At 55.2% G+C, this 27754-nt stretch overlaps 6 protein-coding genes across 6 annotated transcripts; 5 read left to right on the top strand and 1 right to left on the bottom strand.

Moving 5' to 3' along the window:
* Positions 1 to 209: 209 nt before the first annotated feature.
* Positions 210 to 1981, top strand: C8A04DRAFT_9724 (citrate synthase-like protein; the record flags this gene model as incomplete). The annotated part of the gene is made up of 5 exons (XM_062785598.1): positions 210 to 326; positions 406 to 470; positions 591 to 1528; positions 1594 to 1840; positions 1930 to 1981. The coding sequence occupies 5 exons, from the start codon at positions 210 to 212 to the stop codon at positions 1979 to 1981; spliced, it is 1419 nt and encodes a 472-aa protein (XP_062639903.1).
* A 1477-nt stretch (positions 1982 to 3458) lies between these two features.
* C8A04DRAFT_25759 (mitochondrial carrier domain-containing protein) lies at positions 3459 to 4668 on the top strand (the record flags this gene model as incomplete). Its single annotated transcript, XM_062779682.1, has 3 exons — positions 3459 to 3675; positions 3866 to 4538; positions 4614 to 4668. 3 exons carry the CDS (start codon positions 3459 to 3461, stop codon positions 4666 to 4668), a joined length of 945 nt encoding a protein of 314 aa, XP_062639902.1.
* Positions 4669 to 10611: 5943 nt separating this feature from the next.
* C8A04DRAFT_25758 (uncharacterized protein) lies at positions 10612 to 12222 on the top strand (the record flags this gene model as incomplete). Its single annotated transcript, XM_062779681.1, has 2 exons — positions 10612 to 10666; positions 12077 to 12222. The coding sequence occupies 2 exons, from the start codon at positions 10612 to 10614 to the stop codon at positions 12220 to 12222; spliced, it is 201 nt and encodes a 66-aa protein (XP_062639901.1).
* Positions 12223 to 17329: 5107 nt separating this feature from the next.
* C8A04DRAFT_25757 (uncharacterized protein) lies at positions 17330 to 20823 on the top strand (the record flags this gene model as incomplete). The annotated part of the gene is made up of 6 exons (XM_062779680.1): positions 17330 to 17512; positions 17787 to 17993; positions 18108 to 18120; positions 18324 to 18444; positions 18506 to 20422; positions 20499 to 20823. The coding sequence occupies 6 exons, from the start codon at positions 17330 to 17332 to the stop codon at positions 20821 to 20823; spliced, it is 2766 nt and encodes a 921-aa protein (XP_062639900.1).
* A 1228-nt stretch (positions 20824 to 22051) lies between these two features.
* On the top strand, positions 22052 to 24569 carry C8A04DRAFT_9816 (WD repeat-containing protein 21; the record flags this gene model as incomplete). The annotated part of the gene is made up of 7 exons (XM_062785639.1): positions 22052 to 22082; positions 22202 to 22499; positions 22568 to 22690; positions 22810 to 22992; positions 23165 to 23632; positions 23729 to 24081; positions 24445 to 24569. 7 exons carry the CDS (start codon positions 22052 to 22054, stop codon positions 24567 to 24569), a joined length of 1581 nt encoding a protein of 526 aa, XP_062639899.1.
* Positions 24570 to 25109: 540 nt separating this feature from the next.
* Positions 25110 to 27578, bottom strand: C8A04DRAFT_25755 (AP-1-like transcription factor; the record flags this gene model as incomplete). The annotated part of the gene is made up of 4 exons (XM_062779679.1): positions 25110 to 26476; positions 26541 to 26759; positions 26981 to 27221; positions 27309 to 27578. 4 exons carry the CDS (start codon positions 27576 to 27578, stop codon positions 25110 to 25112), a joined length of 2097 nt encoding a protein of 698 aa, XP_062639898.1.
* Between the last annotated feature and the right edge of the window lie 176 nt (positions 27579 to 27754).

Raw genomic sequence — 27754 nt, 5'->3', positions numbered from 1 at the left:
TCTTGGATTGATGTTTTTGGGGGGAAAGAACCTTGGTCCGATGCCCCGGTTGGTCCGCCATTTTACAGGTGCCACCCCCATGTGCCCCCCGGGCCCCGGGGGTTTCCTGCGGGTTTTTCTTGATCGCCCGAAACTTTTTTCCCCCCTTCAGTCCTTCCTCTCAACTTCCAACCACATCCCAACCTTCCAGCCACCACCAGATACCTACCATGGCTCCCGCTATGCGTCTAGCGACCTCCACGATAAGGGCCTCGCTGAGGGCGCCCTCGCTCTTTTCCCAGAACACCGCTTTTGCGGCTGCGAGGTGCTACTCCTCCAAGACCCAGGTACCGCCCACCTTTTTTGGTCCCTCGCTCGCTGCCCGCCATGTCGACATCATCCATTGACCGCGTAACCCGTCCACAGACCTTGAAGGAGCGCTTCGCCGAGCTTCTGCCCGAGAAGATTGAGCAGGTCAAGGCCCTGAGGAAGTAAGAACCACCACAACTCCGTCGTCGTCCCCCGTCCCCCCACCTTCAAGCTCGAGAAGGTGGGTGTTCATGTCGCATCAGATCTCAGATCGCTAACGCGTGCGCCCCGGCACTCAACAGAGAACATGGTTCCAAGGTCATCGACAAGGTCACCCTTGACCAAGTATATGGCGGTGCCCGTGGCATCAAGTGCCTTGTATGGGAAGGCTCCGTCCTCGACTCCGAGGAGGGCATCCGCTTCCGCGGCAAGACTATCCCCGAGTGCCAGGAGCTTCTGCCCAAGGCCCCCGGTGGCCAGGAGCCGCTTCCCGAAGGCCTCTTCTGGCTTCTTCTGACCGGTGAGGTCCCCACCGAGCAGCAGGTCCGCGATCTGTCTGCCGACTGGGCCGCTCGCGCCGAGATCCCCAAGTTCGTCGAGGAACTCATCGACCGCTGCCCGACCGACCTCCACCCCATGGCCCAGTTCTCGATGGCTGTTACGGCTCTGGAGCAGACCTCTTCGTTCGCCCGCGCCTACGCCAAGGGTGTGCACAAGAAGGAGTACTGGGGTTACACCTTCGAGGACTCGATGGACCTCATCGCCAAGCTCCCCACCATCGCGGCCCGCATCTACCAGAACGTCTTCAAGGGCGGCAAGGTCGTCCCGGCCGAGAAGGACAAGGACTACTCGTTCAACTTTGCCAACCAGCTGGGCTTCGGCAACAACGCCGACTTCATTGAGCTTCTCCGTCTCTACCTGACTATCCACACCGACCACGAGGGCGGTAACGTCAGCGCGCACACCACCCACCTTGTCGGCAGTGCCCTTAGCTCGCCCTTCCTGTCTCTGGCCGCTGGCCTGAACGGTCTGGCCGGCCCTCTCCACGGCCTGGCCAACCAGGAGGTGCTCAACTGGCTCACCGAGATGAAGAAGGTTGTTGGTGACGACCTCAGCGACGCGGCCATCACCAAGTACCTCTGGGACACCCTCAACGCCGGCCGTGTCGTCCCCGGTTACGGCCATGCCGTCCTCCGCAAGACCGACCCCCGCTACTCGGCTCAGCGCACCTTTGCTCAGGGTAAGCACCCCCGGAAGTATTTCGTTTTCTCTACATGTGATGAATTATACTGACCCCTTCCATAGCCAAGATGCCCGAGGACCCCATGTTCAAGCTCGTCAGCCAGGTCTACAAGATCGCCCCTGGCGTCCTTACCGAGCACGGCAAGACCAAGAACCCTTACCCCAACGTCGATGCCCACTCTGGTGTGCTCCTCCAGTACTATGGCCTGACTGAGGCCAACTACTACACTGTCCTGTTTGGTGTGTCGCGCGCCATTGGTGTGCTGCCGCAGCTCATTATCGACCGTGCTCTCGGCGCGCCCATCGAGCGGTAAGCAACCCCAGACCCTTTTTCCTACTACAAACACACACACACACACACGCCATAAAATAATAGCCGCTAATGTGACCCGTATGCAGCCCCAAGTCTTTCTCGACCGACAAGTGGGCCGAGATTGTCGCGAAGCTGTAAGAGGCTGTAATATAAAAAGGGGCGCATTACGCCCATAGGATTGGGTTGCTGGGCACGGCGTGAAGGGTTCGTTTACGGTTATATCATCTATAGAATGGATGGGGTATCTAGCGGTTTCTGCAGCCCGGGACAACGGTGTACTGGGTGGGTGGCTGTCCATTACGATTGTACGATACACTTTGCGGACTCTGGGCCCAGAGGATGAAAAGCAAAAGCGGTTAATGGTCTGCCTGTGTTGTGTTTCCGAAACCTTTTTCTAGGTCTTGGCGGATCAGACGACGGATTTGGTGTCTGATGATGAGATGCGAGACACGATGCCCGGGTCGGCTAACGTGAGACATCAAGTGGAGATGCCCGATGCACCCATCGGCCATCCCTGTCCATCCCGCCCGATTCCCGGTTCTGCGATCTCGGACATTGAACACAACGCCAAGAAGGTCGTGGCTTTGGCGATGCCCAGTCTTGAGAAGAAGCGGTCTCGGGGAGTTCTTACACGCCAATCACTTTTTAAACAATGTAAATCGGTGTGTTTTTCTCTTCTTGGCAAGACGGAAGAAACAACAAAACAAACTAAAAAAAACGAAAAGTAGGTCCTCGATGCCGTGTGCTGTTGTCGTCAACGGCCGTCCCAACTCACAAGACGGAAGGAACCCAGCAAGCCAGTGTAATGCCCAATTGATTCCCCCAAGTCCCGGTCCGCAACTTGGTATCGGCCAAACCCCAAGCGGATTGCGTTGAGCCGCGCCGGAAGACGTTGAGGGACGCCCCAGCAGAGAGCCAATCAAGGGTGTCTGTTGAGTTGAATGCCACACCCCTGCGCCCCGTGAAACCCCGAGTTGGCAAGCACCACCCACCACAGTCGGCGAAACCCCCCCAAAAGCCCATCCAGCAATTTTTTGGGAGTCGCAGGGCGTCAGCCTCAAAAGTGTAATCCTGTGCAAAGTCCCCGATTGTTCCCGAACACTTCCAGTTTCTCCCATCCCATCGCAACCACCATCGCAAAACCATCGCCAACTCTGATCGCTGTTGGAGCCCCGCCCTTTGTCTGAAAGTTTCCCGACTCGTACCACGCAAGTAAGTGTGGAACCCCTGTTTTCGCACCGCTGCGACTTCCATGTCGCATTGCCATTGCCGCGGGTATTCGTCGACGAGAGCTCCTCTCTGCGTCAGGCACAGCCAGTCAAAGGACTCGGTAACCCACAGTGATGAGCGCCCATCGGTAGCACATGCTAACTTTTGTGTCCCCTTCCCCTCCTTCCCAGCCGATTTTCGAAAGAAACCGTCCACTTGCATCTATTTTCCTGCAATATCTTCGTCCTCGAGACAGTGCATTCGGTAAACCGTCGAAACTAAAATCCGACCCAAAGACTCCGCGTCCGCCGTCAGGTCTTCACTCCCTTCCAGTACCCAACCCTCCGCGAAGAAGCACCCTCTTCCCTTGGTCAGGGCCCCTTTTTGTCGCAACATCCGCCTAGTCATGTCCGCCGCTGTCGCCCCGGCCTCGTCGCCGCAGACGCTCGAGAAGAAGCCCATCAAGTTCTCGAACTTGCTGCTGGGCGCCGGGCTCAACATGTTTGAGGTCACCACCCTCGGTCAGCCCCTGGAGGTCACCAAGACCACCATGGCCGCTCACCGTGGCGATGGCTTCGCGACAGCTTTGGGCCGCATCTGGAACCGTGGCGGTCTCCTCGGCTGTACGTTACACCCGGACCCTCTTCCACCCCCACGTTTTTGTTTTCACATTCACACATTGAACCCCCGAAACCCCCACATTGCATTCACATGCAGTTAGGGTGTCGGTTTTGGGGGGCCATGATGCCAACCCTCTCGGCCCACCCAACGTTCAAGACATGAATAGCTGCTGACCATCCCTCTTGCCTACAGTTTACCAGGGTCTGATTCCTTGGGCCTGGATCGAAGCGTCGACCAAGGGCGCCGTGCTGCTCTTTGTCGCCTCTGAGGCCGAGTACTATGCCCGTGTCGCGGGCGCCAGCGAGTTCGGAGGCGGCATCATTGGCGGCGTGTCGGGCGGTGTTGTTCAGGCATACGCGACCATGGGCTTCTGCACCTGCATGAAGACGGTCGAAATCACCAAGCATAAGGTGGCTGCGGCCGGCCAAAAGACCCCCGGCACCTGGGCCACCTTCATGGACATCTACCGCCGTGAGGGTATTCGTGGCATCAACAAGGGCGTCAACGCTGTCGCCATCCGCCAGATGACCAACTGGGGCTCCCGCTTCGGCCTGAGCCGTCTTGCCGAGCAGGGCATCCGCCGCGTCACCGGCAAGGAGCACGGCGAGAAGCTGAGCGCCGTGGAGAAGATCACCGCCTCGGCTCTTGGTGGTGGTCTGTCCGCCTGGAACCAGCCTATTGAGGTCATCCGTGTTGAGATGCAGAGCAAGAAGGACGACCCCAACCGCCCCAAGAAGATGACTGTCGGCAACACTTTCAAGTACATCTATGAAAGCAACGGTATCAAGGGCCTGTACCGCGGTGTGGCCCCCCGCATTGGACTCGGCGTCTGGCAGACCGTCTGCATGGTTGCCCTGGGTGATATGTACGTCCTGCCCCCCCCCTAGACGCCTTTTTTAACCCTTGATCTTGAAGATGACTAACCAAATGGCACAAACAGGGCGAAGACTTATGTTGAGAAGTTGACGGGCGAAAAGGTCACGGCTAAGCATTAGAGCATCGGCGTTATTCGGATGGGGCTGGGGCGGGCGGCTTAGGTTGGTTCATTTACAATGGTCTGGTCTGGTCCGGTTCTGCCTGGTTCTTAGAAAAAAGGGCAGGGAAGCGCAACACAACCCCTTTTGTTGAGTTCAACCTCCGGCGGTTCGGTTTGGGATAGATCTCGTGTGCTTCTGTCCCCGTTTCTCTTTGCTTTTTTGCTATATTTTCTTTTCAGTCTTTGTTTTTGCGCCTTCCCATGCTCCTTTCGGCAAGCGGGCTAGCTGTTCTCTGTTCGGGCGGTCGGTTGGTCGGCATGGTCTGAAGCGAAGGCTTGGTTATGTTGCTCGCTTTTCAGTTTTTGTCATTGACGCTAGAGATATGATATAATAAACACTGCGAGAACGGATGCGGCAGTTGGAAGGGATGCCGGGGAGCAAATATAGAATTGTTCGTTCTCGTCTTGCTGTTGTGTTGTCGTGTTATGTTCCGCCTCGTGCTGTCTTGATGTCCCGCAATGCCTTTTATACCTAGCTGCCTACGCCTGGTTTGGTTGGGGCGGTTCATTCGGTTTAGTGACTACACCCGCTCTCGCATCAAGGAGAGAATGGCTGAGGAAGCATCGACATAATTCACAGTGATAGAGGTAGGCAAAGTGGATATATCCCAACGATCCATGGGATAAGTCACATAGCGTGAGGAGCAGGAACATGCTTCGTTCAACGGCTGCGTATCCCAGGGAGCCTGCCTTGCCCAGGCGCCGCTCATACGTATGAACGAGGGTGTGGGTGAGCATAGGCCGAAGGTTGAGGCCGATACTACAGTGAACGGGATGTATCACATGGTGTGATCAGGGAGGCCCTGTGTTCCTTCGAGGGATTGGTACCAGGCGGGCGGTTTTGAGGCAGAGTATGCTGCCTGTTTGTCATATAGGTTTGTGGTTAGTTTACGTACCTACGGAAAATAGTTGGTGGTAGGTGTTAGAAGGGAGGGAGAGGTCGGGGGTGATATGTGACGCCTGTTTGGTTCTGTTCTGGGAGAGGGAGCTGAGGTGCGTGGACATCGCCTTGATGATGATACCATGGCAACTCTTGTGAGTGTTGTCGAGATAGTGCCGATGGAATGGCCGTGTTCGGCAAAATGGTATTGTCCTTTGAGACAAGATTTCCGATGCCGGTTTTGCTTGAACAAGGCTCATGGTGAGTTAGATGTGACAACTATACCTGCTGCTCTGCTTACTCTAAGCTGAGGAGATACTCCCGGCATATTTTACGCCTGTGTAGGCAAGGAAGGGTATGTGAGGAATTATCGTGCTGCGGCTCTCCCTACACCACTAGAACTGCTACTATGTCATTGTTCCGCTTGCTACAATTACCCCCTGATCTCACGGCTTCTCAGGGGCAGTGATAGGTTATGCGGAAAGTAGCTCGGTTGGTTGATCGCTCGGAAACTATAGATCGAAAACAAAGCACGTGAAAGGACCATGAGCACACGGTGAGTGAGACAATGCCGAATGTGGTCGGCCATGATTCAGGCGTGGTCTCGGATATCGTAGGGATTTGACGCAGTGTGCCTGAACGTGGCGGATAGTGTTGCTTGACTTGCCGTACTTGTCTTCACCTGTCTCGTATCCTCTAAGCTAGGCGTGAACTGTTCAGGAGGTCTCTGTTTAGTGTGTCCCATGATGTTTTGGGTGGATAGACACGTGTAGACTTGGGTTTTGAGATTCGGCACTTGTGAAAGTCTTAGTGGGTATGTATGGTAAATTTAATATGTAAGGTAGGGGAGTTCTTCCCCTACGCGTATATCAGGCAGGGTTTTACCACGAGGTTTATCAGGGGTCAAAGAGGTATAAAGGCTCGCGTCGTGGAGAATAAGCCGGGCATGGGCATAGGTGGAGGTGGTAACCCCATGGACAGGGTTAGATGTAGTCCCGGTCAGGCGTTCAGGACTATATCTTATCCCCCCCCCCCAACCTGCCACTTGGATCATGACATCCACGTTCCTGTAAAGTTGGCAAAGGAGCAGTTGACATCTCAATATAAGATCCGGCGGTTTTGCTTCCTACGGGCTTTGGGCTAGACCTAGCAACTGGCCGATCATGGGCGCTGGCACGTTCTTCCATTCACACGAGGAGAAATGTATGAGATGATGAAGGAGTTGTGTTAATTATGGTACTCTCGTCGCCGTAAAGGCCCCGACAGACCCGGAAGTATGTGCAATGTCTCGTCCTTGTTCTTCAGGGGCTGCGATGTCAACATAGGAGCAGCAATTATGACCTTCGAACCCGCTCCAGCTGCTTCCCTCATTCATGCTAAAGTGTTGAGGTCCATGATACGTGGTGGACGAAAACAAAATGGTGGCTAAAGGTCATTCGTCGTGGAGATATCTCAACTTGGAAATTTGGCCTAAGCAAATATAGTTGACACGGGAAACCCCTGAGTATATTTTGTATCACTGTATCCCCATTCGAATAGGTCAACGTCTGCTCAAGGGCTGTTCTCAAAATAAGGGTTCTCATTGACAAACTATGGAAGTGGATGCCCTGAGTTAACTAGACGGGAACTATGTTCAACGCTGGCTTTATTTCACAACTTTAACTCCCACTGGGCGTTGCCACGGCTGAAGGTATGAAATTCATTAACAATATATAAAAAATCAGAAGTAATATCTAACACTCATCACGAACCCGGTACGCTGTATGGTATGCACAACTTAGTCGTACGCTACAGTGGTTGTTGTCGTATCATCGCCGGTGACGAAGAACCTCCGAGATCCGGAACACTACTATCTGCTCTTGGATGGGGATGACCGTCTCCTCGGCGTTTTGGTGGCGTGTGGTCCTAAAGAACCGTGGTGCCACAAGTCTAGTCACTGTTTCATCAGGGTCAGGTTTAGACGTCGTCGATACGACGGGTGCTGGCACACATGAGGACCGGAGGTTCTACCTCAAACTAAGACGACTAGTTGAACGAGGGGTTGGCTATCGGAATCGCGCCCGACAACTGGTACTCGGAAGCCACATCCCATACCCACCCGACTAACAGCGTACACGTATGAGCTCGACAACGCTTAGTTGGACGCCCAAGGGGTTACCTATCACCGGGAGAGCCAGTTTCACTGCCTTGAAACGGCAACCATGGATCCTGGGCTCCAGTATCGGACTGCCCGAGTAGATCTCCTTTCTTTTCGGTAACCCCAGTTTTGTTTCGTCTCTCCGCTGAAGCTTGTTTTGGCGGTTTGAACCGGCTTGTGGGCTCTGGCCAAGTGAAACAGACGAGAAACGGCGACAGTTTACAACCCCCCAGTTGGGAGTTTATTTCAAGGGCCGCTTGCCGAGTATAAAACCCATAGGGATGCCCGAGTCATGAGTCGAGCCGGCGTCGCTCATCAACTCCAGAGTCCCAAACACGATAGGGGGTTAAGGGGAAACAAACAGAAACACACATAGGTCGGGAGTACCTGGCTGGATGTAAACAGTTTGCCAAGTGGAACTAGCTTCGAGTTTATGTTCACTACATCCCTTCTTTCTAAGGTAAAGAGAGGTATACTCCTGAGCGGAGGTTTTGGGCTACGTGGGAATGCAAATGACAATCGCCGCCCACCACCTACTCCAGAGACGCGTTTGGGTCCGCAGCTCCATCGAAAGACGCGTCGAGCGCATTCCGCGGAAACACCAGAGAATAGGGGTCCTGGGACCACCCAGCGGAAATAGTCACGATCCACTTATTGGAGTTTTATGGCTAAACAAGGCACGTCGGAGTTCGCTGTATCAAAAATTAAGATCAGTGAAGTAGCTCTCCACTTTCTGCCGAGTGAACCCTTTCTTTCTCCCAGGCACTTCCCTGGTGCGCTTGCAAGCGGTCTCCGCATTCCACACGAGAAGATGGTTTCCTCCTTGGTGTTGGCACGAAACATCGCGAGTCAACACAGGAGAAGGGGTTTCCGCGGCGTTTCGGTAGAATACACGGATTTTCGTCTATCTTCTTGAGATCTTGCATAGATACTAGGGGAGTGTGGCGGAATAGAACGTCATTGGACTGCAATTCGGCGGGACAGATGAAGGGGTAAATGTAGTTAACGTTTCCACTCTGCTGGTTGTCAGAGTCGAAAACGCGAAAATTGGACTCGACTCCTGGACTCCACTGGCCATTTTGCTGAAGTCTTTTTTTCTTGCTCCCGTTTCGCAAAATTACATACTCGCAGGCATGGCCAAGAACGGAAAAGGTCACAGTATTGCAATGGATGACACATGCATTCGCTTTTTTCTCGGGCTGAGCGAATTTCCGGGCATTTCTCGGATACAACACCGACTGAAATGCGATGGTATGCGCGTCGGCTGTGTCAAAAGGGAAACTACAATAGGGGGCCTCAAGGGGCTCATACTTCCATTAATTCACACAAGGAACGACAGGCAAACAATTGGTCCTTCAACTGAATGAGCCAAGTGAAAAAGCCGTTCCTTCACTACGAGTCAATAACGGCTTTCCGGGTTTAGGCGACGGCGGTCGGGAATGGCGATACCCCCCCAAAGCGGAAATATCCGATCCATCTTGGTCCACCCGGCTTGGCCCAAAGCATCGGTCCAGCGCCGTTTGTTGATTCACGGTGTGACCAAACCGCGGTTTGCTCGGTCAACCGGTTTGGAGACACGAGCTTTGTTTCCCGCTTGAATCCCGAACTCCGATTGACCGACAAATTGCCATCAATTCTTTTTTCCATTCTTGTCCCGAAATCAGCCCGTTCAGAAATCAGGAATTTGAAGTGGAAGTTGGACAATCGGAAACGGAAATAAGTCGAAATGGAATGCCCGTCGCCGAACCACCGAGTCGGCCAGCGGCCCAGCGACGACGGGTGTGGCGGTCGGAAGGTCAAATGAGCGAAGCGCCGAGCAAGGCGTCCAGTCAGCTCACCCCAGATCCGCCTCGTCCAGAGCCCTGAAGGAAGTGAGGTTCGCTGACACGGGGCGGAACCCGGCACGCGACAATTTGCCCCCCATCCATCCAATTCATGGTCACCGCCAATTCGTCGGGTTGGATCGGTTTTTCTCATTTGAGGATCCCATTTCTGACGACGGCCATGGGAGGTATTACATACTAGTTATTTGCCTCATACTGCGGGTGCTTCTATCGAATTCCGGCGGACGGAGAGATCGTGACCCTCCCGCCAATAACTCCGGCCTCGGGCCCCATCTTTTGTTGCCCGGCTTACCCCGTCCAGAATATCTCGCAGGTGGTGGTTGAAGAGGCTGCAATGAGGCTTTTCTTGTTTTTTCAATATCCCTCGAATTGCCGGAATGTCAAAAGCTTGAGGGGGAGATTAGGCCGAGTCCGGGTTAAAACTCATTGTTCTTTTCCAGTTGGCGCTAGGAAATGCAAGGAGCAGAATGCATGTACTGTGTAACTAACGTCAACATCAACAACGATCCTCACGACTATCTTACACGTACGAGCACACATTGGCATGCAACCAGACGGGTTTAGGTGAGAACTCGCATGCTCTACTAATACCGGCGCAATTCTCCAACCGGGCCGTTATACTTTGATAGGACATACCCCGTCAAGAACCAGCCGTTTAGCGAGCCCATGATGATAGGCCAGAAGGGTTAGGTGAGCGAGAAAATAATAATTGTCGTGTGTCTGTCACCCGATAAGCGAGGGACCACCACACATTTGCTCCCGCGCGCCCCGCCCGCTCGCTCTACACTAGGCCGGGGGAGGGTCATTTTCTCTCTCACTGGATTCATCAGGGTCTTGCAGCAGAGAGATGTGAGACACATTTTGCAGAAGGACAGCCGCGCGCAGCCTGCAGTGTGGGGGAGGCGCCGTCCTGGCCCCGTCCTGGCCCCGTCCTGGCCCCGTCCGCGAACGGCTAAAACCGTGAGGAATGTCTTCTTTCAATCTTCCAGTTTGTCTGGAGGTCCTCGGTCATTGGTCATTGGTCACAGGAACCAGTCAGCAATGTCTCTCCCTCTCGTGGTCTGTCCGTTTTCGGATATTGAAGGCGAGGGAGGATGTGAGTTAGTTAGTTATTACTGCGTAAGGCGAAAATTACAGCTGTAGTTACGGCGTCAGTAGCATTCCAGCCTCCCTCCCTCTGTCCAACAACACCCCCCATCCTGGGATGAGGGAGTGATCGATCCGGCGCGGCATTTTGAACCGCCCGTTTACTTTGTACCCATCGCCGCGACCACCCCCGGCCCGCCGGGAAGGGCGCAACGGGAAACACCACGCGGCGGCGGAATGCTGTTGCTGAGAACGTCCGTCGGTTGCTGGTGCGGTCCGTGACGGGACCCTTGCCCCGGGAGGCTGGGTCTGGATGCGGCACGCACACACTTCAATGACACATTCCGTCTGCCTAGGGATCTGCCAACCACCTTAATTTCTTGTCGTCTTTGTTTTTCTATTTTTGATGGTCCTTGATGGTGGGGGAGCGGCAGCAACGTTGGTGATCGCATGGACGCTGGAGTGTTGGTTTCGTGTTCCATATCCGTACATAGTATGTAGGGCATGGTCCGCGGCTTGGGGGGTTGGTTTGTTTCATCTTGCTCTCTGGACGCGAACGGCGTTGGAGAATAACTTAGCTACTACTGTGTATGTCTATCCTTTCCCCTGTAGGTCTATCCGAGCAATATGGCTATCCAAGACGACGCGGAAGCTTGAGCGGTGTTCATGACCGCCTTAACGTAGGAGACTACTCTCTGCATGGTCGGCATGGTATTTGACGCCACTATTCCAGATTTGAACCCTTCCTTGGTAAAATCCGGCCCGGCATTCTGCGAGTTTAAATGGCATGCGACGACGTGTCTATCTCGTCTTCACCGTTTCGCCTTGCGTATTGATATCAACGCAGTGATATCCTGTTTAGGACAGGGGTGACATGCTAGCCAACTTCACAGCGGAGTCCATCTCCAGTATTTTTCTCGTGACGTCGCAAAGAGAGCGGGTTTCTAATGGGGCGCGGTTGTGCGGGAGCGAAGACGGAACGGAAACGTGTACCTGCATGCGCCGGTGGGTTTGGGGGGTTTTGACGATGCACAAGCGCCGCATGGGAATTGGCGAATGAGCGGCGGCGGTGTCGCTCGACAGCTTCCTTCTTTGGGTAGGAGTCCTCGAAATGAAAGACGGCAAGGGAACAAAGCGACAACAGTCGTGTAAACAAAACAAGGCCCGAGAGCTGGAGCCTGTGCGTGCTGTGCCTCAGGTAGCTTCATGGGTATCTCCCAGTTTTCCTTCCCAAGGATAGCAATTGGGATGATGAGACGCTCTCCTTCGTCGAGGCGCTGATGAGATCAAATTTCCGTGTTTGCAGTCGACGGTCAGGCATTGGCACCGTTTCAGTTCCATCGACCAGCGTTCGCACAGGCTCCAGCTCATTTCGGTGCTCGGTATACAATGGTAGTTATACCCCACGCTAACGTTAAAGGCGTCAACGTTTACGACCTGGCGGTGGAGAACATGAATGTGCGCTTCCTCGGCCACTCCATTTTGGTTTCCGGTTCCTTCATCGTCGTGCTGTTTTCCCGATTTCTGGCCTCGAAGAAGCGCGCGATGTTGAACGGGGGCCGGTAAAAGTAGAATGCGGGGAACATGCAAGCCAGTGTTGGGGTAAGCTCCTTGACCTTGTCACTTGCATCTCTTGGCGATGGAATTGAGGGAATTGGCGAAAACCTTGTTCTGCTGTTCATTGCGGGAATACACGTACACTAAAACGTTAGTAGGGACAGGATCCTGTGGAAGTCGTTTCGACTTGTTTCCCGTCCATCGAAACACCCATGCCATGCCGTTTAGTTTTCCCAGGTTGTGTTGAACGAGACGCCCGTGCATCATAAATTGCAACGTCCGAGGATGCCTGCAAAGAGGACCCAAGAGCAGGCAAGAAAATGGCCAAAATCGGAGCAGGTCTTTCTGGCATGACCAGCCGGCCAGGGCTGCCGAGCGACGGCCGTCGCGAGCATCGCGAAAGTTGCAGTTGAGAAACGGCAGGGTCTTTTGGTGTGCATTGGGTGATTGGGTGGGTCCAAGTCCAGGTTCCACTGAATGTGGAAACCTGAATTTTTTTTCGTCTTCTTGCGAGCATGCATGCTGGAGCTCGGATCCGGGAATGGAGCTCCAAATCCTGTGGAGTTTGACCAATGGAAACTTTTCTCTCTCTTTCTCTCGCAAAAAACACCCTTGGTTTCCTTTGTCAGGCCCTTGCCTTTCTCGTCGTCCTCAAAAGGGACCAACCACGCCGTCGCCATTATCAAAACCGCGCAAAGCAAGCCGGGCTCCCTGTTCCGATCACCTTGCCGCTCTGGACCACAGTAGGTAGTTTGCGGGGGATTTGGCCGCCGTGGCCCCGTGGTCCGTGGCCTCGCGGCCGGGGGGGCTACTCATGCCACGTCGCCGTCGTGTCCCTTCTCTCTCGGACGATTTTGCCGTCCGGTCGCTACAAGCTCCGACGATGGGGGCGAAGGTCGCGGCGAATTTTGCACCCCCACGCCTGAGCGGGATCGGGGTAAGCGGGGCGAATGGCGGCGGTTGTTTGGGGGCGTGAGGGAGGGGCGGGCACAACCGGAGGAGGCCCGGCGGCGCCGGGGTTGGCTGGTTCTGGGCTTCCTGCGGCTTCTGGACTTGCAAGTTTGCTGGGCTCAGTGTCTCTCTGGGCGTTTTGCCAAGAACTGCTTGCTTGGTCTTTCTGGTCTCACCAAGCTTGGCTGTTGCCGTTTCGGTGATTGATGAGGGAAGTTGTTTTCCTTTGCGGTCTTCTGAAGAGTTTTACCATGGACATACGCTCAAGCTGCGCCCAGCCGGTGGTTTGCTATCCCAAGACTTTGAGGCTGGAACAAGCCGCTCCAATAACATTGTTTCATTGGCTTTCTTAACCCTACCAAGACGGATTCGGTGGTTTGTGTAAAAAAGACTACGAATACTCCGCACTATTTTGACTGACGGAAGAAAAAGACTCAAGCTTGAGGCTCTTTTCAGACCGCTATTTGCGCCATATTATGCCGCTTTGAGTGTATTCAACCCCGAATGATCGCCTTTTGGCTGCGACCCTTCCTTCCGCCTTGGGATCGCGGCTCACGGGAAACTCAACGCCTAGACCTGGGGTCCTGGGGTATACCCGATCGGGGTGGAGAGAGGTCTGCGTGTTTTGCACTAACGTTATGTAGTCTTGACTATGCATGTATTCTTCCAGATCTCGGCACCGCAGTAGCACCGAGCCGTTTATGATGGCTGAGCAATGGGAAAAAAAGGCGGCTTGACTTGGCGAAAAAGGAGACAATGTGTCGTGTGCTGTTGTTTGCGAGCTTCTGTCCTGTTGACCGAGATCAAATAATAGGTTTTACCAACCGGGCCAGTTGGATGTTCTGATAAGAGTCTGGGCAGGGCCGCCTTGTGCTCACATCACAATTTCATCCAAGGTGCCAAGACGATTGATTCCCACACCCCATCGGATCTCAAATCTCTAACGCTGGGCAATTATCGTACCTACCCGTGTGAGATGGTGACGGACGGCTTGGAAGGTCTTGGTAAACACTTGGTATCCCTTAATTCGGAATCTCAGCGGACAACACGACGAGTCTGATACCGCCGTACGGAGTTTTCGTCAGGTACATGGACGCAATTTGTTAAGCCCGGGTCTCCGCCACCGCCTCAAGATCTACTTCCTTCCCATTGAGGTTTTGATTGCTTTCGTCGACGTCCTACCAGCTTGCCCCAAGCTTAGCCCCCATTTGTAGCGGATTTGTTTTTTTTCTTGGGGTTTCTTGGGGTCTCGGGTCGTACGAATCGGGTACTTTGTAGTGCAGCTACCGTGAACCGGTAGATAGCGACCACCCCTGTGAACACCCTGGCCTCGAGGGATGGGCTTGGTGATGTGAATCTGGGGTTCTGGAGGACAAGGCTGGGCGATCCAGAATGCCCAGAAAACTTTGATTAACCCGACGGTGTCATACTTTTAGTGTCGTGTACTGCTTGGAATACGGTGAAATACGCAGTTCTGATCGATGAGTACCTTTTGTTAACGAACCCGGTGACTCCGCCGGTTAGGGGTGGAATTCATGAGATAACATGATACAGAGCTTGAAAATTTTCTTGTCTCGAGAAAAGGGTCGGCGGCCGGCGTTTTCGAGGTGAAGCGCAACCGGCCCGGCGTTTGGTGGATGACGTAGTGGAACGGTTGTGTCCTCGGCACTTCCGCGTCAGCCGATTCTGCCCTGTCGGCTTCACACCCTTTTCTCAAAATGGCCACCACCCACGGGGAGAGCGACAAGCCGTTTGGCATCGGGGAACCGGCTGGGCGGGCGCCAATTGTCCAATTGCCAATTGCGCGATTTGCCATGGGCTTCGCGATCGTGACTTTTCCCGCCGTTTGGGCTACTTTTGTGGCTCACCGAAACGCCCTGCTCGCGGAACTTAGGCCGAGCGCTGGGACTAGCCCGATGCTCGATCTAGGACAAGTGCGCGCATGGCACCCAGACACCCACGCTTTCTGTATGTCGGGTATGCCCTCGTGCGGTTCTTTTGTCTCGCTAGCCGGGCCAATTCGAGAAATGACTCGTCTTTTTGGTGAAGGCTTGAAGGACCGATGATGAGTGAGAATTTTGGATGGCGACGATGTCGGGAAAGCTCCCTGTCTCCATCCTGTAATCGGTCAGACTCACAGGACCCTGCCCTTGGGACGGTCTGGCTCGTCTGGGATGTGCCGTCCCAGCCGCGCCGCCGCCGCCGCCGCGAAGGACGACGGAAGGCGAGAGCGAGGGCATACAGAACATGTACACTACACTAGTGTAGACCAGGAGGTTGCCCGAGACCGCAAATCCGCTCTTGGCTGTCTCGTCATCGTCCCCTTCGCCACCGTCTATCTCTTCCGTTCCCCCACGAACCCCAGTCCGGAGTTTGAGGGGGGTCGGTATTGTTTGGTACCGTTGATACAACAGGACCCGTGCGTTACCACCCAATGTTTCCAAACAAAACAATCACTGTTGTTTTCTCGGCAAGTTTTGGTATGGATGGCTGGCTCCTCTCGGCAAGGCTTGACCTTCCTACACCTCTGGAAACATCGCACTCCTTGCATCGAGATGTGCCGGCCCTTGCCCTCGCCTGGGGTTTCCTCGATGTAAACGACCAAACGCCAGAAGCTTATCTATTCCCTGTCTGTGCGGTTTCACGTCTTGCCAAGAGTCGTGATGATACTATGTAGAAGCCCCAAGCCTCCAAACCTTGAAGCTCACCGGTGGAGAGCAACATTAGCCGTATGAGCACGGCGAGACTACTGGTGATCACGGCGACGTACCAAGCCTTGGCTTGTTCCAGTGCTGTATCAATTGGGTTCAGAGTGAGGTCGTGCAAGTCGCCGAGCGCGAATTAACGTTAGTTGAGGTTTCCGAGTTGATTGAGAAGAATGGGGGCTGTCTAGGTCAATACTCCCTCACCGTCAGTAAATTCCCCAGTTGGCATTGTCACGCTTGTGAAAAAGATCCTAATGGTCGGTAACCCGCCTGGGCAAAATACCGGGACAGGGCAAGCATGGAGGTGGGTGAGGCGGGCATTCAAACGTGACAAGCTCCAGAAGAAACCCGCGGAACCTCAGCACAGTGGACAGCCAGAAAATCCCGCAGCCTGGAGGAAGCTCGGGCGGTACCTCGGAGGGGAGCTCGAGCGAGGTACCCACTGTGGGATTGTTGGCAGCCGCGCCCAGATACCGACTGGGACACAGCTACCTGCTCGGCTTGCACGGTTCAGGTCGCGCGCTGTGACATTGCGACTGACAGCCGAGGGCCCACTATTTTCCCTGGCTAGGTTCCCGGGGGGACCTCCATGCCTGCCCCCAAATGCTTGGGGTTTTTAATCCTTGAGATTTCCGGGCGCGCACAGTGTGAATTGAGAAGAAAGAATCGTCTCATTCGAAGCCAAACCTCAGAGTTTATTGTGTGTGAAGCTCCCCTGCAACACTGTGTGAAGGAGGTCGTACACGGTAACGGCTGGAGATGCGCGACGCACAGCGGCGCGGCGGCGAGGAACCAGGATGTACCCCCGTCCAGTGGCCAAGCCAGCCTTTGGAGCGCGAGCACCACCCCCAAGAGAAACAATCCCGCGCGCCCGTGGAGCAGAGGAAGGAAGGGTAGCGTTTTCGGTGCAGGGACAGGGTTCTGTGATGACGGAAGACCCAGTTGAGAGAGCAGCTTTCCCGTCGGGCGTGGGCCGAACAACCAAAAGGTTCGCCATGGTTCGTGCAGCGAGCGGTCGCAACGAGTGAGAGACAAAGGTTGAAATACTCCCACCACCCACCTGTTCCTCCCCGAATTCTCTCCTTCCCTTCTTCTTTTCCTTTTTACGGCACGGAGGTCTTTTTAAAACTCCCTTCGACGTGAGGTCTCGCTTCTCTCCTCGAGTCCGCCCTCTCCTCTCTCCACTCCACTCTTCAACTCTGGGGTGATTGCACCTGGCACGCGGCCCGATTCAGCAGGTCATTGCCCGAAAAAAATTCCTTCGCGCTTATCCTCCGGAACCTTACCCACCACCCCCATAAATACCTTGTAATCCGCGCCCGGACGCGAGCTCCCCCCCAAAACAACAAACCACCAATTCACCTAATTTCCTCGCGCGCCCTGTTCTGAGCGCCCACCTTCACCCCGTCGACCAATTCCTAGCCCCGCGCAGAGCTTATCTGCTGCAAACCACCGCGTCAATGGCTGAACAACAAGCTGCCGGCGCTCCTGCGCTGTCCACCAACATTGAGAGCGGCAAATTCGACGAGAAGGCGCCCCAGCATGAGGTTCCTCCCACCAAGGGTGGTGCCGAGGAGGAGGAGGAGGATGAGGACATTGATGCCCTCATTGATGACCTCGAGTCGCACGATGGTCACGATCAGGTAAGCTTCCTTGCTCAATCCCCAATTCCCAGAAACCGCAACTTTCCCCAATTCATCCACCCGATTCCGGTCAATTGGCCTATCATTGGCTTCTATGGTACCCCATCAATCGCTTCCATCAAGCATCGTGCCATTGGCGATTTTTGGCGCCGCGCGCTACTCGCTCCTCGGTACATTGGCTGGGGCTCGCGAGCTGTGACGCGGTCACCGGGATATCATCATCGCGTATTCAATTGATTTGTGTGCATCCATCGCTAACAAATGGCTTCTACAGTTCGAAGAGGAGGAGGAAGCCACTCCGGGTGGTGGTCGCGTCGTCCCCGAGGACATGCTCCAGACTGACACCCGTGTCGGTCTCACGTCCGAGGAGGTTCTCCAGCGCCGCCGCAAATATGGTCTCAACCAGATGAAGGAAGAGAAGGAGAACCTGCTTCTCAAGTTCCTTGGTTTCTTCGTCGGCCCCATTCAGTTCGTCATGGAGGTATGTGGTGATTACTTCTGCTTTGTTTTGTCGGCTCGCAGCCGTGAAACGAAACATTCCCGAGTTTCTCCACTTCCCGCTCTGATCATTCATGCTAACGTGTCCGTCACATAGGCTGCCGCTGTCTGTACGTATAAATTCTATTGCTCATCATCGCGTTTTCCCCCCACTCAGCGCGCCGCGACGCCGCATTGCGGGTCCGCCTTAACGGTCTACTCTGCATGCGACCGGCACGCCGTGGTTGGCTGCAGGATGATTTAGATTCTGCGTGCAGCAGCAGCCAATTGATTTTTGCGCATCAATGGGGTGTCGCTAACAAATGTTTTACAGTGGCCGCTGGTCTTGAGGACTGGGTCGATTTCGGTGTTATCTGCGGTCTTTTGCTTCTCAACGCTGCGGTCGGTTTCATTCAGGAATACCAGGCCGGTTCTATCGTCGACGAGCTCAAGAAGTAAGTTTGATTCTGGTCGTTCAATTGACACGGCAATTGACGCTAACGTTCCGCCCTCTAGGACTCTCGCTCTCAAGGCTGTTGTTCTCCGTGACGGTACTCTGAAGGAGGTTGAGGCCCCCGAGGTTGTTCCCGGTGATATCCTCCAGGTCGAGGAAGGCACCATCATTCCCGCCGACGGTCGCATTGTCACCGATGATGCGTTCCTCCAGGTCGATCAGTCCGCCATCACTGGTGAGTCGCTCGCTGTGGACAAGCACAAGGGCGACCAGTGCTATGCTTCGTCTGGTGTCAAGCGTGGTGAGACCTTCCTGGTCGTCACTGCCACTGGTGACAACACCTTCGTCGGTCGCGCCGCTGCCCTGGTCAACGCTGCCAGCGCCGGCACTGGTCACTTCACTGAGGTGCTCAACGGCATCGGTACCGTTCTCCTGGTCCTCGTCATTCTCACCAACCTTGTCGTCTGGGTTGCCAGCTTCTACCGCTCCAACCCCATTGTCACCATCCTCGAGTTCACCCTGGCCATCACTATCGTCGGTGTGCCCGTCGGTCTTCCCGCCGTCGTCACCACCACCATGGCTGTCGGTGCTGCCTACCTCGCCAAGAAGAAGGCCATCGTCCAGAAGCTCTCCGCCATTGAGTCTCTGGCTGGTGTCGAGATTCTGTGCTCTGACAAGACCGGTACCCTCACCAAGAACAAGCTCTCTTTGTCTGAGCCCTACACCGTCGCTGGTGTCGACCCCGAGGACCTGATGCTCACTGCCTGCCTGGCTGCCTCGCGCAAGAAGAAGGGTATTGACGCCATCGACAAGGCTTTCCTCAAGTCGCTCAAGTACTACCCCCGCGCCAAGGGTGTCCTCAGCAAGTACAAGGTTCTTGACTTCCACCCCTTCGACCCCGTCTCCAAGAAGGTCACCGCCGTCGTCGAGTCCCCCCAGGGCGAGCGCATTGTCTGTGTCAAGGGTGCCCCGCTTTTCGTTCTCAAGACCGTCGAGGAGGACCACCCCATCCCCGAGGACGTCGACCAGGCCTACAAGAACAAGGTTGCCGAGTTCGCCACCCGCGGTTTCCGCTCGCTCGGTGTTGCCCGCAAGCGCGGTGAGGGCTCCTGGGAGATTCTCGGCATCATGCCCTGCTCTGACCCTCCCCGTCACGACACTGCCCGCACCATCAACGAAGCCAAGTCTCTCGGTCTGTCCATCAAGATGCTTACTGGTGACGCCGTCGGTATCGCTCGTGAGACTTCGCGCCAGCTCGGTCTCGGCACCAACGTCTACAACGCTGAGCGCCTTGGTCTCGGTGGTGGTGGTGACATGCCCGGCTCTGAGGTGTACGATTTCGTTGAGGCTGCCGACGGTTTCGCCGAGGTGTTCCCCCAGCACAAGTACAACGTCGTCGAGATTCTTCAGCAGCGTGGCTACCTCGTTGCCATGACTGGTGACGGTGTCAACGATGCCCCCTCGCTCAAGAAGGCCGATACTGGTATTGCCGTCGAGGGTGCCTCTGACGCCGCCCGCTCTGCCGCCGATATCGTCTTCCTTGCCCCCGGTCTTGGTGCCATCATCGACGCCCTCAAGACTTCTCGCCAGATTTTCCACCGCATGTACGCCTACGTCGTCTACCGTATCGCTCTGTCGATCCACTTGGAGATCTACCTGGGTCTCTGGATCGCCATCCTGAACCGCAGCTTGAACATTAACCTGGTCGTCTTCATCGCCATTTTCGCTGATGTTGCTACCCTGGCCATTGCCTACGACAACGCCCCGTACAGCAAGACGCCCGTCAAGTGGAACCTGCCCAAGCTCTGGGGTATGTCGGTGCTCCTCGGTATCGTCCTCGCTGTCGGCACCTGGATTACCGTGACCACTATGTACGCTCACGGCCCCAACGGCGGTATCGTCCAGAACTTTGGTAACCTCGACGAGGTTGTGTTCCTCCAGATCTCGCTCACTGAGAACTGGCTGATCTTTATCACTCGGTATGTTTTTTTCATGTTTTTTTTCAGTCTCAAATCCATGTTCTTTACCAACATATGAATACTAATACTTTCACAGTGCCAACGGCCCCTTCTGGTCCTCGCTTCCCTCGTGGCAGCTGGCTGGTGCGGTCTTCATTGTCGACGTCATTGCCACGCTCTTCACCATCTTCGGTTGGTTCGAGAACGGCCAGACCTCGATCGTGGCGGTTGTCCGTATCTGGATCTTCTCGTTCGGTATCTTCTGCGTCATGGGCGGTATTTACTACATGCTCCAGGACAGCGTTGGCTTCGACAACCTGATGCACGGCAAGTCTCCCAAGGGCAGCCAGAAGCAGCGGTCGCTCGAGGACTTTGTCGTGTCCCTCCAGCGTGTGTCGACCCAGCACGAGAAGTCCCAGTAGAGAGCGGTCGTTGCGGGAGAAAGGGGGAGGGAGGAAGGTTGCATGTAATTGGGGCGTTAGGGTTTGGGGATTTAAGTTCCCAGTAATCAATACCACCATCCTGTCTACGATGTTCCATGCGACTTCTCTCTTTCCCCCCCGGCACACATACGCAGCTCGTCCCTTACAACCTACCTACCTTGACCCTTTTCCACCGGACGCCAACTTTTTTTTATAAGAGAGACATACCCGGTCGTTGCTGGGAGGGATAGGGCAAGGAATAGGATTGGTGGCGGCATTGGGGGCGATGCTAAAGGGGATATTTTTCTTTCTATTTTCTGAACAAGTTCTGCATGAACTTTGGTACAACGGGCTAGAATCACCCGATTTCCTTAGACAATCTAATAAAGAGTAAAACATCCTTTGATCCCCGACGTTGGTGACTTTGCTTTGATGTGCTGGGACTGCGTTCCTCATGGCTGCGTTCCTCATGTGGTGTTTTTGATATGCCGGAGGTGGTGTGTGTTAGGTTGCTGTCGATTCAGTGTTTTCCGGTTTGGTCTCCACGCTGTATTTTGCCTGTCATCCCCGATCCTGCATAGGAGACGGGCTTGTTCGCATTCCCGGTTCTAGTTTGATAAGTCGGCCGGCATTGACGCGCGTTGCGTGACGCAAATTTATATGAGCCATGCGTGAGGTCACTGCTATCTATGTACTGACGCGGGTTTGGAGTGCCAGTTCGCCGATTAAGCTTCCCGATTTTTGTTACTAGCTGTTGGTTTTGGCTTCAACTGTGTAATTCCCATTTTGGGAGGAGTAATTAAGAGTGAACTGTATAAATTGAGTATCAGAATTCAATGGTTACGGTTTTTTGTCATCCATTTGTTGAGTGAGTCCGTCCTGATAACGGGCACGGTACCTTAGATAGAGTTTACAGTGGGATGCGCAGCACCTGCAGGTCGCTCGGACCCCGTCGACTACCACTCAAAACCTTAAGTCGACCCACCCTAGTTTTTTGACAGAGCAACTCACTTGAAGTGAAGTCGGAATTATATCAGTTAAATATGATGAACCTCCCACTTTCTCTCATCCATTTCTCACCCCAATCTTGAATTCCTGAGTTCACTCCTCGATATAACACAAACTCGATCAATTCACATTCACTCCCTCTATTTCACACCCTCTATTTCACCACCTCTATTTCACCACCGTATCCTATTCATCCATTCCTCAGACAGAGAAAGACAAAATGGACCGCGAAATCCCCGGTTACTACTACGGTCCGTCACCCCCTCCTTCTCATAAACTTAACAATACCCCCTCTAACACCCTCTAACCCCAACATCCCCCCCTCTCCCCCCTATCCTTTCTAGCCCCTCCTAACGCTATATGATGTGAGTAGACTCACAAAAACGGAAATACTTCCGCATCGAACCCTCCCGTACCGCACCCCCCAGCGCAGCCTGGTCCGAGCGAAACGTCAAACGCCGAGCCATCGCCACCCAAGAGGCAGAAGACCGGCATCGCGAGCAAGTGAAAAGGGAGACAGACCAGGTCGTCCGGGCCCCCGTTATGAGGGCGCCTTTGATGGGTGGTTTAGTCAACCGCGAAGCGGGTTTAGTGTCCGCCGGGGCCGGGGGAAGAGGGACTGGGGGAAGGGGGGATTTTTATCATGGAGGGGATCATGGGGGGGATGCGTTGATGAGGGCGGGGTTGAGTTGTGGGGGAATGGGCCCGGGGGGACCGGGCCGGGGGGGAATGTGAGGGGGAAGGTATCGGCGCTGTGGGTGGGGGGGAGTGAGGTTAGGAGTGGGTTGGGGGTGGTTTATGGCGCGCTGGGAGGGGGGTTGTTGACCGCGGGGTATGTGCCGAGGGATGGGGAGGATTGGTGAGTTTCTTTTTTTTCTTTTTTTCTTCTTTTCTTTTCCTTTTTTTCCCTTTTTTCTTGGCTTTCAACTGCTGGATTGGATTGCTAGGGGGCTGATTTACTGACGGGTTGCATGGCAGTATCAACTTCCGCCATGCCGCGTCGAGACATCCGACTGTGGACTTTACGCCGACACCCGTCTCGCGGGATATGAAGGGGATCACGGCGATCAAGTTCCATGAGCCGTCTCGCACGATGCTCATGTCGTGTCTGACGAACCAGGGGAGCGTCAGTATCAGCCACTTTAACCCGGCAGCGCAAGTGTCGAGCCAGTCGGTACCGGAGTGGGTTTTGCATGACGGTAAGTCACTCACTCTCACTCTCTGCCTTTTGCTCACCACCTTATTACTCTACTCTGCGCGTATATGCTTCCGCCCATCTAACTAATTCTTCAGTCTCACCCGCAACAGCTTGGGGCACCCTCAACAACGTAAGACAAGCCGGTGTCATCGACACCTTCGCCCGCACCATCCACTGCCTGCAACCCGCCGGCCCGGCCTCGCGCCTAACCTGCATCGCCAGCACCGACTCGGGCATCCTCCAATTCCAAAACGACCGCCTCACCTGGCTCACCCCGCCGCTCCCAACCAAAAAACGCATCCGCCAGCTCCAGCGCCAGGGCGTGTCCGACGCGGGCGCAGCCCCCTGGCAAGGCGACGTGCTCTCGGTCGATTTTCTGAACCAGAACCCGGCCGAGATCGTGCTGGCTGGCACGCGGTCGGGGCATGTTTGTCTACTGGACCTACGCGTACCGCCGTTGGAGTGGCTGGCCGGGGAAGGGGAGGATGTGAACACGAGCACGGTGTTTCAGCATGTGAGCAGTGTGGCGCATGTGCGGTCTGTTGGGGAGTACGGCGTGTTGGCGGCTGGGCCGCGGTCGGCGATGGCGTTGTATGATGTGCGGTATTTGCAGAGGGAGGCGAGAGAGAGGGCGCAACAGCCGAGGCAGCTGCCGGAGGTGGTTAACACAGCCCACAGCAACAACAAAAACCACAACAGAATCACCAAGTACAAAACCAACCGAACCAACACCCCCACAACAAACAACACCAACAACACCAACAACACCACCATCACCACTATAACCGACCCCAACCCACCCCCCCAAATCCCCAACTCCACCCGTCCCATCCTCACCTTCCCCACCTACCGCAACACAGCCCACATCCACACCGGCCTCGACATCCTCACCACCCCCGGTTACGGCGGCCCCATCATCGCCGCAGCCGAAGACCACGACTACGGCCTCTTACCACCGACCCGACCGATCCCCCTCCACCGGCAAGAAGAAGCCGAAGCCGCGGCTACACTATCTTCTCTCAATGTTAACTTTAGGAGTGAGAGTGGTGGTGGTGGTGGAGCAGGAGGAGGAGGAGGAGGAGGAGGAGGAGGAGGTGGTGGTGGTGGTATGACCTCTTGGTGGGCGAATTGGTATCCCAGTGCGAGGGAGGATATACCGAGGAGTAGGAGGGGGAGGTATGGAGTGGGGTTGTTTTCGGTGAGGGATGGGGGGCGGTTGGAGGTGCCGGGGATTGTGGAGGCGTGGGAAGACGCGGGAGGATCAAGATCACGGGGAAGGGAAAGGGGAAGGGGACAACAGCGGCAACAACAACGGGGAAGTGTACAAGGAAGACTGCAAGGAGGACTGCAAGGAGGACTGCAAGGAGGACAAGGAGGAGAAGGAGGAGAAGGGGGAGGAGCAGACGGAGGATTAGAACCGGGGATTAGAGCGCCGAGTGTGGTGCAGAGTTTGATGTGGCAAACGCTGTCGGGGGATCGGCATCCGAGTTTGTTTGTCGGGGAAGGGGAAGTGGTGAGGAAATATTCTTTTTGGGCGTGATTGTACTGTACTGTACTGTACTGTACTGTACTGTACAAGTACGGTTGAGATTGTGGGATCGGTCGGACGGCGTTTTAGGGGGGGTTATAAAAGTGATAGATAATCGGTGTTGGGGGACTGGAATGTGGGATATGGATGGGAAAAGGTAATACGGTATTCAAAAACGGATGGGTTAGACTGGCGTTGGTGTGTTTTAGGGGTGTTGACTGGGATTTTACATCAGGGATAATAACTGCTTCCATCTGCGCTTTACTTGCTTGATACGCTAGATCGTATGTACACGTACAGTATATCAAGATGTAATAGCTGAATTGCATTCAACTTCGAAACTATAATTAAGTACTCGTCCCATATGAGCACACGCCTATCCCATAACCCCCTTACTTTTGACACGCCTCTCATCCCTCTTAACAAAGATATCAATCTAAATATCTAACCCAACCCAGCCATATAAGCATCCTTATCCACCCACCACATACTCCATCACATCAATCCCCCATCGCATTACCCTCATCACTCCCTCCCTCTATGCACCGGAGATTAACCCCTCTTCAAATTACACAACCTCGCCAACCCAGGCCACGCCCTCTCAAAAGCCTCTCCGACAGTCCAATTCTCCAACCTCTTCAAATGCTGCTCAAAAACCGGATTAATCATCAACTCCTCCCCCCCCGGGCTCGCCAACAACACCACCGCATCATCATACGGCCAATTCAGATTCAGCGTCGACGAAAACGACACAAAAAAGTTCTCAAACAAACACACCCCCTCCCTATACTCCGCCACCAGTTTCTCCCGCAGCGCGGGGAACGGTATGTAATCGTACCATGCCGGATGCGGGTATTCGAGCTGGACGCGCGAGGGTTGGGCCCAGGGGGGTAAGCGGTCGTAGTTTTCGCGGGTGGGCGAGACGCGCCAGCGCATGATGAGGAACATGGCGTAGAGGACGGCGACGCGCTCAGGGAGGGTGGAGAGGTTGGGGAAACAGACGAGGATGTCGGTGAAGACTTTGGAGAGGGGGTGGGAGTAGACGGAGATGGCCGGGTTGAGGAGCGAGGAGACGGAGGGGTAGCGGGGGCCGACGATTTCCGAGGGGGGTAGGCCTTCGGTGGCGCGTTGGCGGCGCTCGGACATGAAGTCCAGGAGGATGGAGTCGAGGGGGCAGGTGGGGGGGCAGTTGCGGGGGGTGAGGGTGTAGAGGGGGGGTGAGGTATTGGTGTTTGTGGTGGTTGTTGTTGTTGTTGTCGTTGTCGTTGTTATGGGGGGCATTGTTGTTGTCGCTATGGGTGCCATCGTTGTCATCGTCGCTGTTGGGATGGAGGAGGAGCTATGGGGAATCGGCAAAAGTACCGGAGCAGGTGCAGTACTGGATGAAGAAGTAGGCATGGCAGATGTCACAGGCGGCAAGTAAGGCCCGTTGGCTGTTGGCCCGTGGCCGTACATGGCCTGTGGTTCGTGCTGCTGCTGAGGTGGCGGTTGTACCGACTGAGGTCCACCATGCATACCCGGCAACGTGCACGAGGTGGCCGTCCAGTCGTGTTGCATAGGCACATGGCGGTAGCGCGGCGAGTCCTGGGCGCCATCGAAGCCGTCCTGGATCCGCGCGATCTTGGTGTTGGAGTCGACAAGAAAGTCGAGCCCGAGCCGGCTGGAGCTGTCAAAGTTGAGGTTGTTGGCGAGGTCGTAGCGTTGCTGGTCAAACACGCCCATCTCCGGGGACGGTTGCGGTGCGATAGTGGCTGTCGTTGTCGTCGTCGTGGCCGGTGAGAGGCTGTTCTGCCAACGGCTGTGTGGCCCGGCCGAGACGGGGGAAGCAGCGCTGTTGGGCGTTGAGCCAGCGGTATTGATTCTGGGAGGCTGGCTCCGGACAGGCTGTGATTGTGATGGTGGTGGCTGAGCGGGTGATGCTTCATACATACATGTATTAGTTTTCTTGAACTAGAAAGCAGCAACAAGGGATAAGAAACCTACGAGTACCATCAACCGCACCGAGGATGGGTTGGATCATGGCCATGACAGCAGCCATCCGCCGCTTCGCATCAGCCAGCTCGGCCTCGACGGCCTCCTTCTGGCGGACCGCATGCTGCAGCTCCTGGTACGGCTTGGTGGCCTTGAGTTGGGCGATCTCGCGCTCATAGTGTTCCGTCTTCTGACGCTGCCGTTCGCGGATGGCACGCTGGGCCTCGCGGTCTACAACATAGCAGAGATTAGTTTCCGTTGCGAACACAGGGATAATAAGCACCGTGTGGTGTACTATGTACTCGGAAACAAGTGCGATAATGGGGCTGATCCGGCAGGTGGAGAACGGGACTCCAAACGAGCGGGCCCTTTTAGACCGGACCGAACCGAACCGGACCGGATCCGTGCCGAGACGGGGAACTAGGGGAAAGAAAGACAAAGTCCCCACTCACCGTTGGCTCGTTTCCGTTCGAGCTGCTCCGGCGTTAGGTGGGCCACGCCCCGGGAGCTCCTTGTGGTCTTGCGTTTCTTGAAGCTGTTCCCGGCATCGACGCTCCCCGGAGTTGGGGTATCAGCCCCTTGTTGATCATCACCCCCATCACCTTGACCTTGTTGTCCGGGCTGGTGCTGGTGCTGGTGTTGGTGCTGCTCGTCATCGTCGTCATGCCGCTGATGGTCGTCTGGCGAACCGGACTGTGATTCGTGTTCCGTTGCACCGGTACCTGCACCTGGACTTGTACCTGTACCTGTACCTGCACACAGGCTTGGGTCTACATGTACAACACTCGGCCGTTGGCTACCAGGGGTCTGGGTGTCTTTGTCTTTGTCTGTGGCTGTTGTGTCACCTCCACCACTATCTAGCCGTGCTCCTTTGTCTTCCTCTTCTTGTTCGCCCTGCCCTACGGGGCCGGCAAAGCCACGCTTCCGCCCAGCACCACTGTAACCGTGGGGGGTGGAGCTCCGCTGGGCCAGGTTGGCTCGGCTGGGTGCGTCGGTGGGAGGAGAAGTAGTGGTGTTGGGTGGTGGTGGTGGGTTGACCGCCAGGGACATTGCTTCGGCTGTTAGGCTTTGCTGCTACCTAGGGTACACAGTAGGCAACTAAACGTTAGGCTAGGGCTGACCGCCGTTGACTGGCGGACGGACGGACGGAAATGGGGTCGAAATTGCCTCGCACAGCGGCCGGTCGGGGACCCGGACCACGACCGAAATCGATCAATAATCAATAT

Source organism: Dichotomopilus funicola (assembly GCF_033296635.1).
Source record: "Dichotomopilus funicola strain CBS 141.50 unplaced genomic scaffold C8A04scaffold_8, whole genome shotgun sequence".
Classification (NCBI taxonomy): domain Eukaryota; kingdom Fungi; phylum Ascomycota; class Sordariomycetes; order Sordariales; family Chaetomiaceae; genus Dichotomopilus; species Dichotomopilus funicola.
This window is presented reverse-complemented; position numbering and strand designations above follow the sequence as displayed.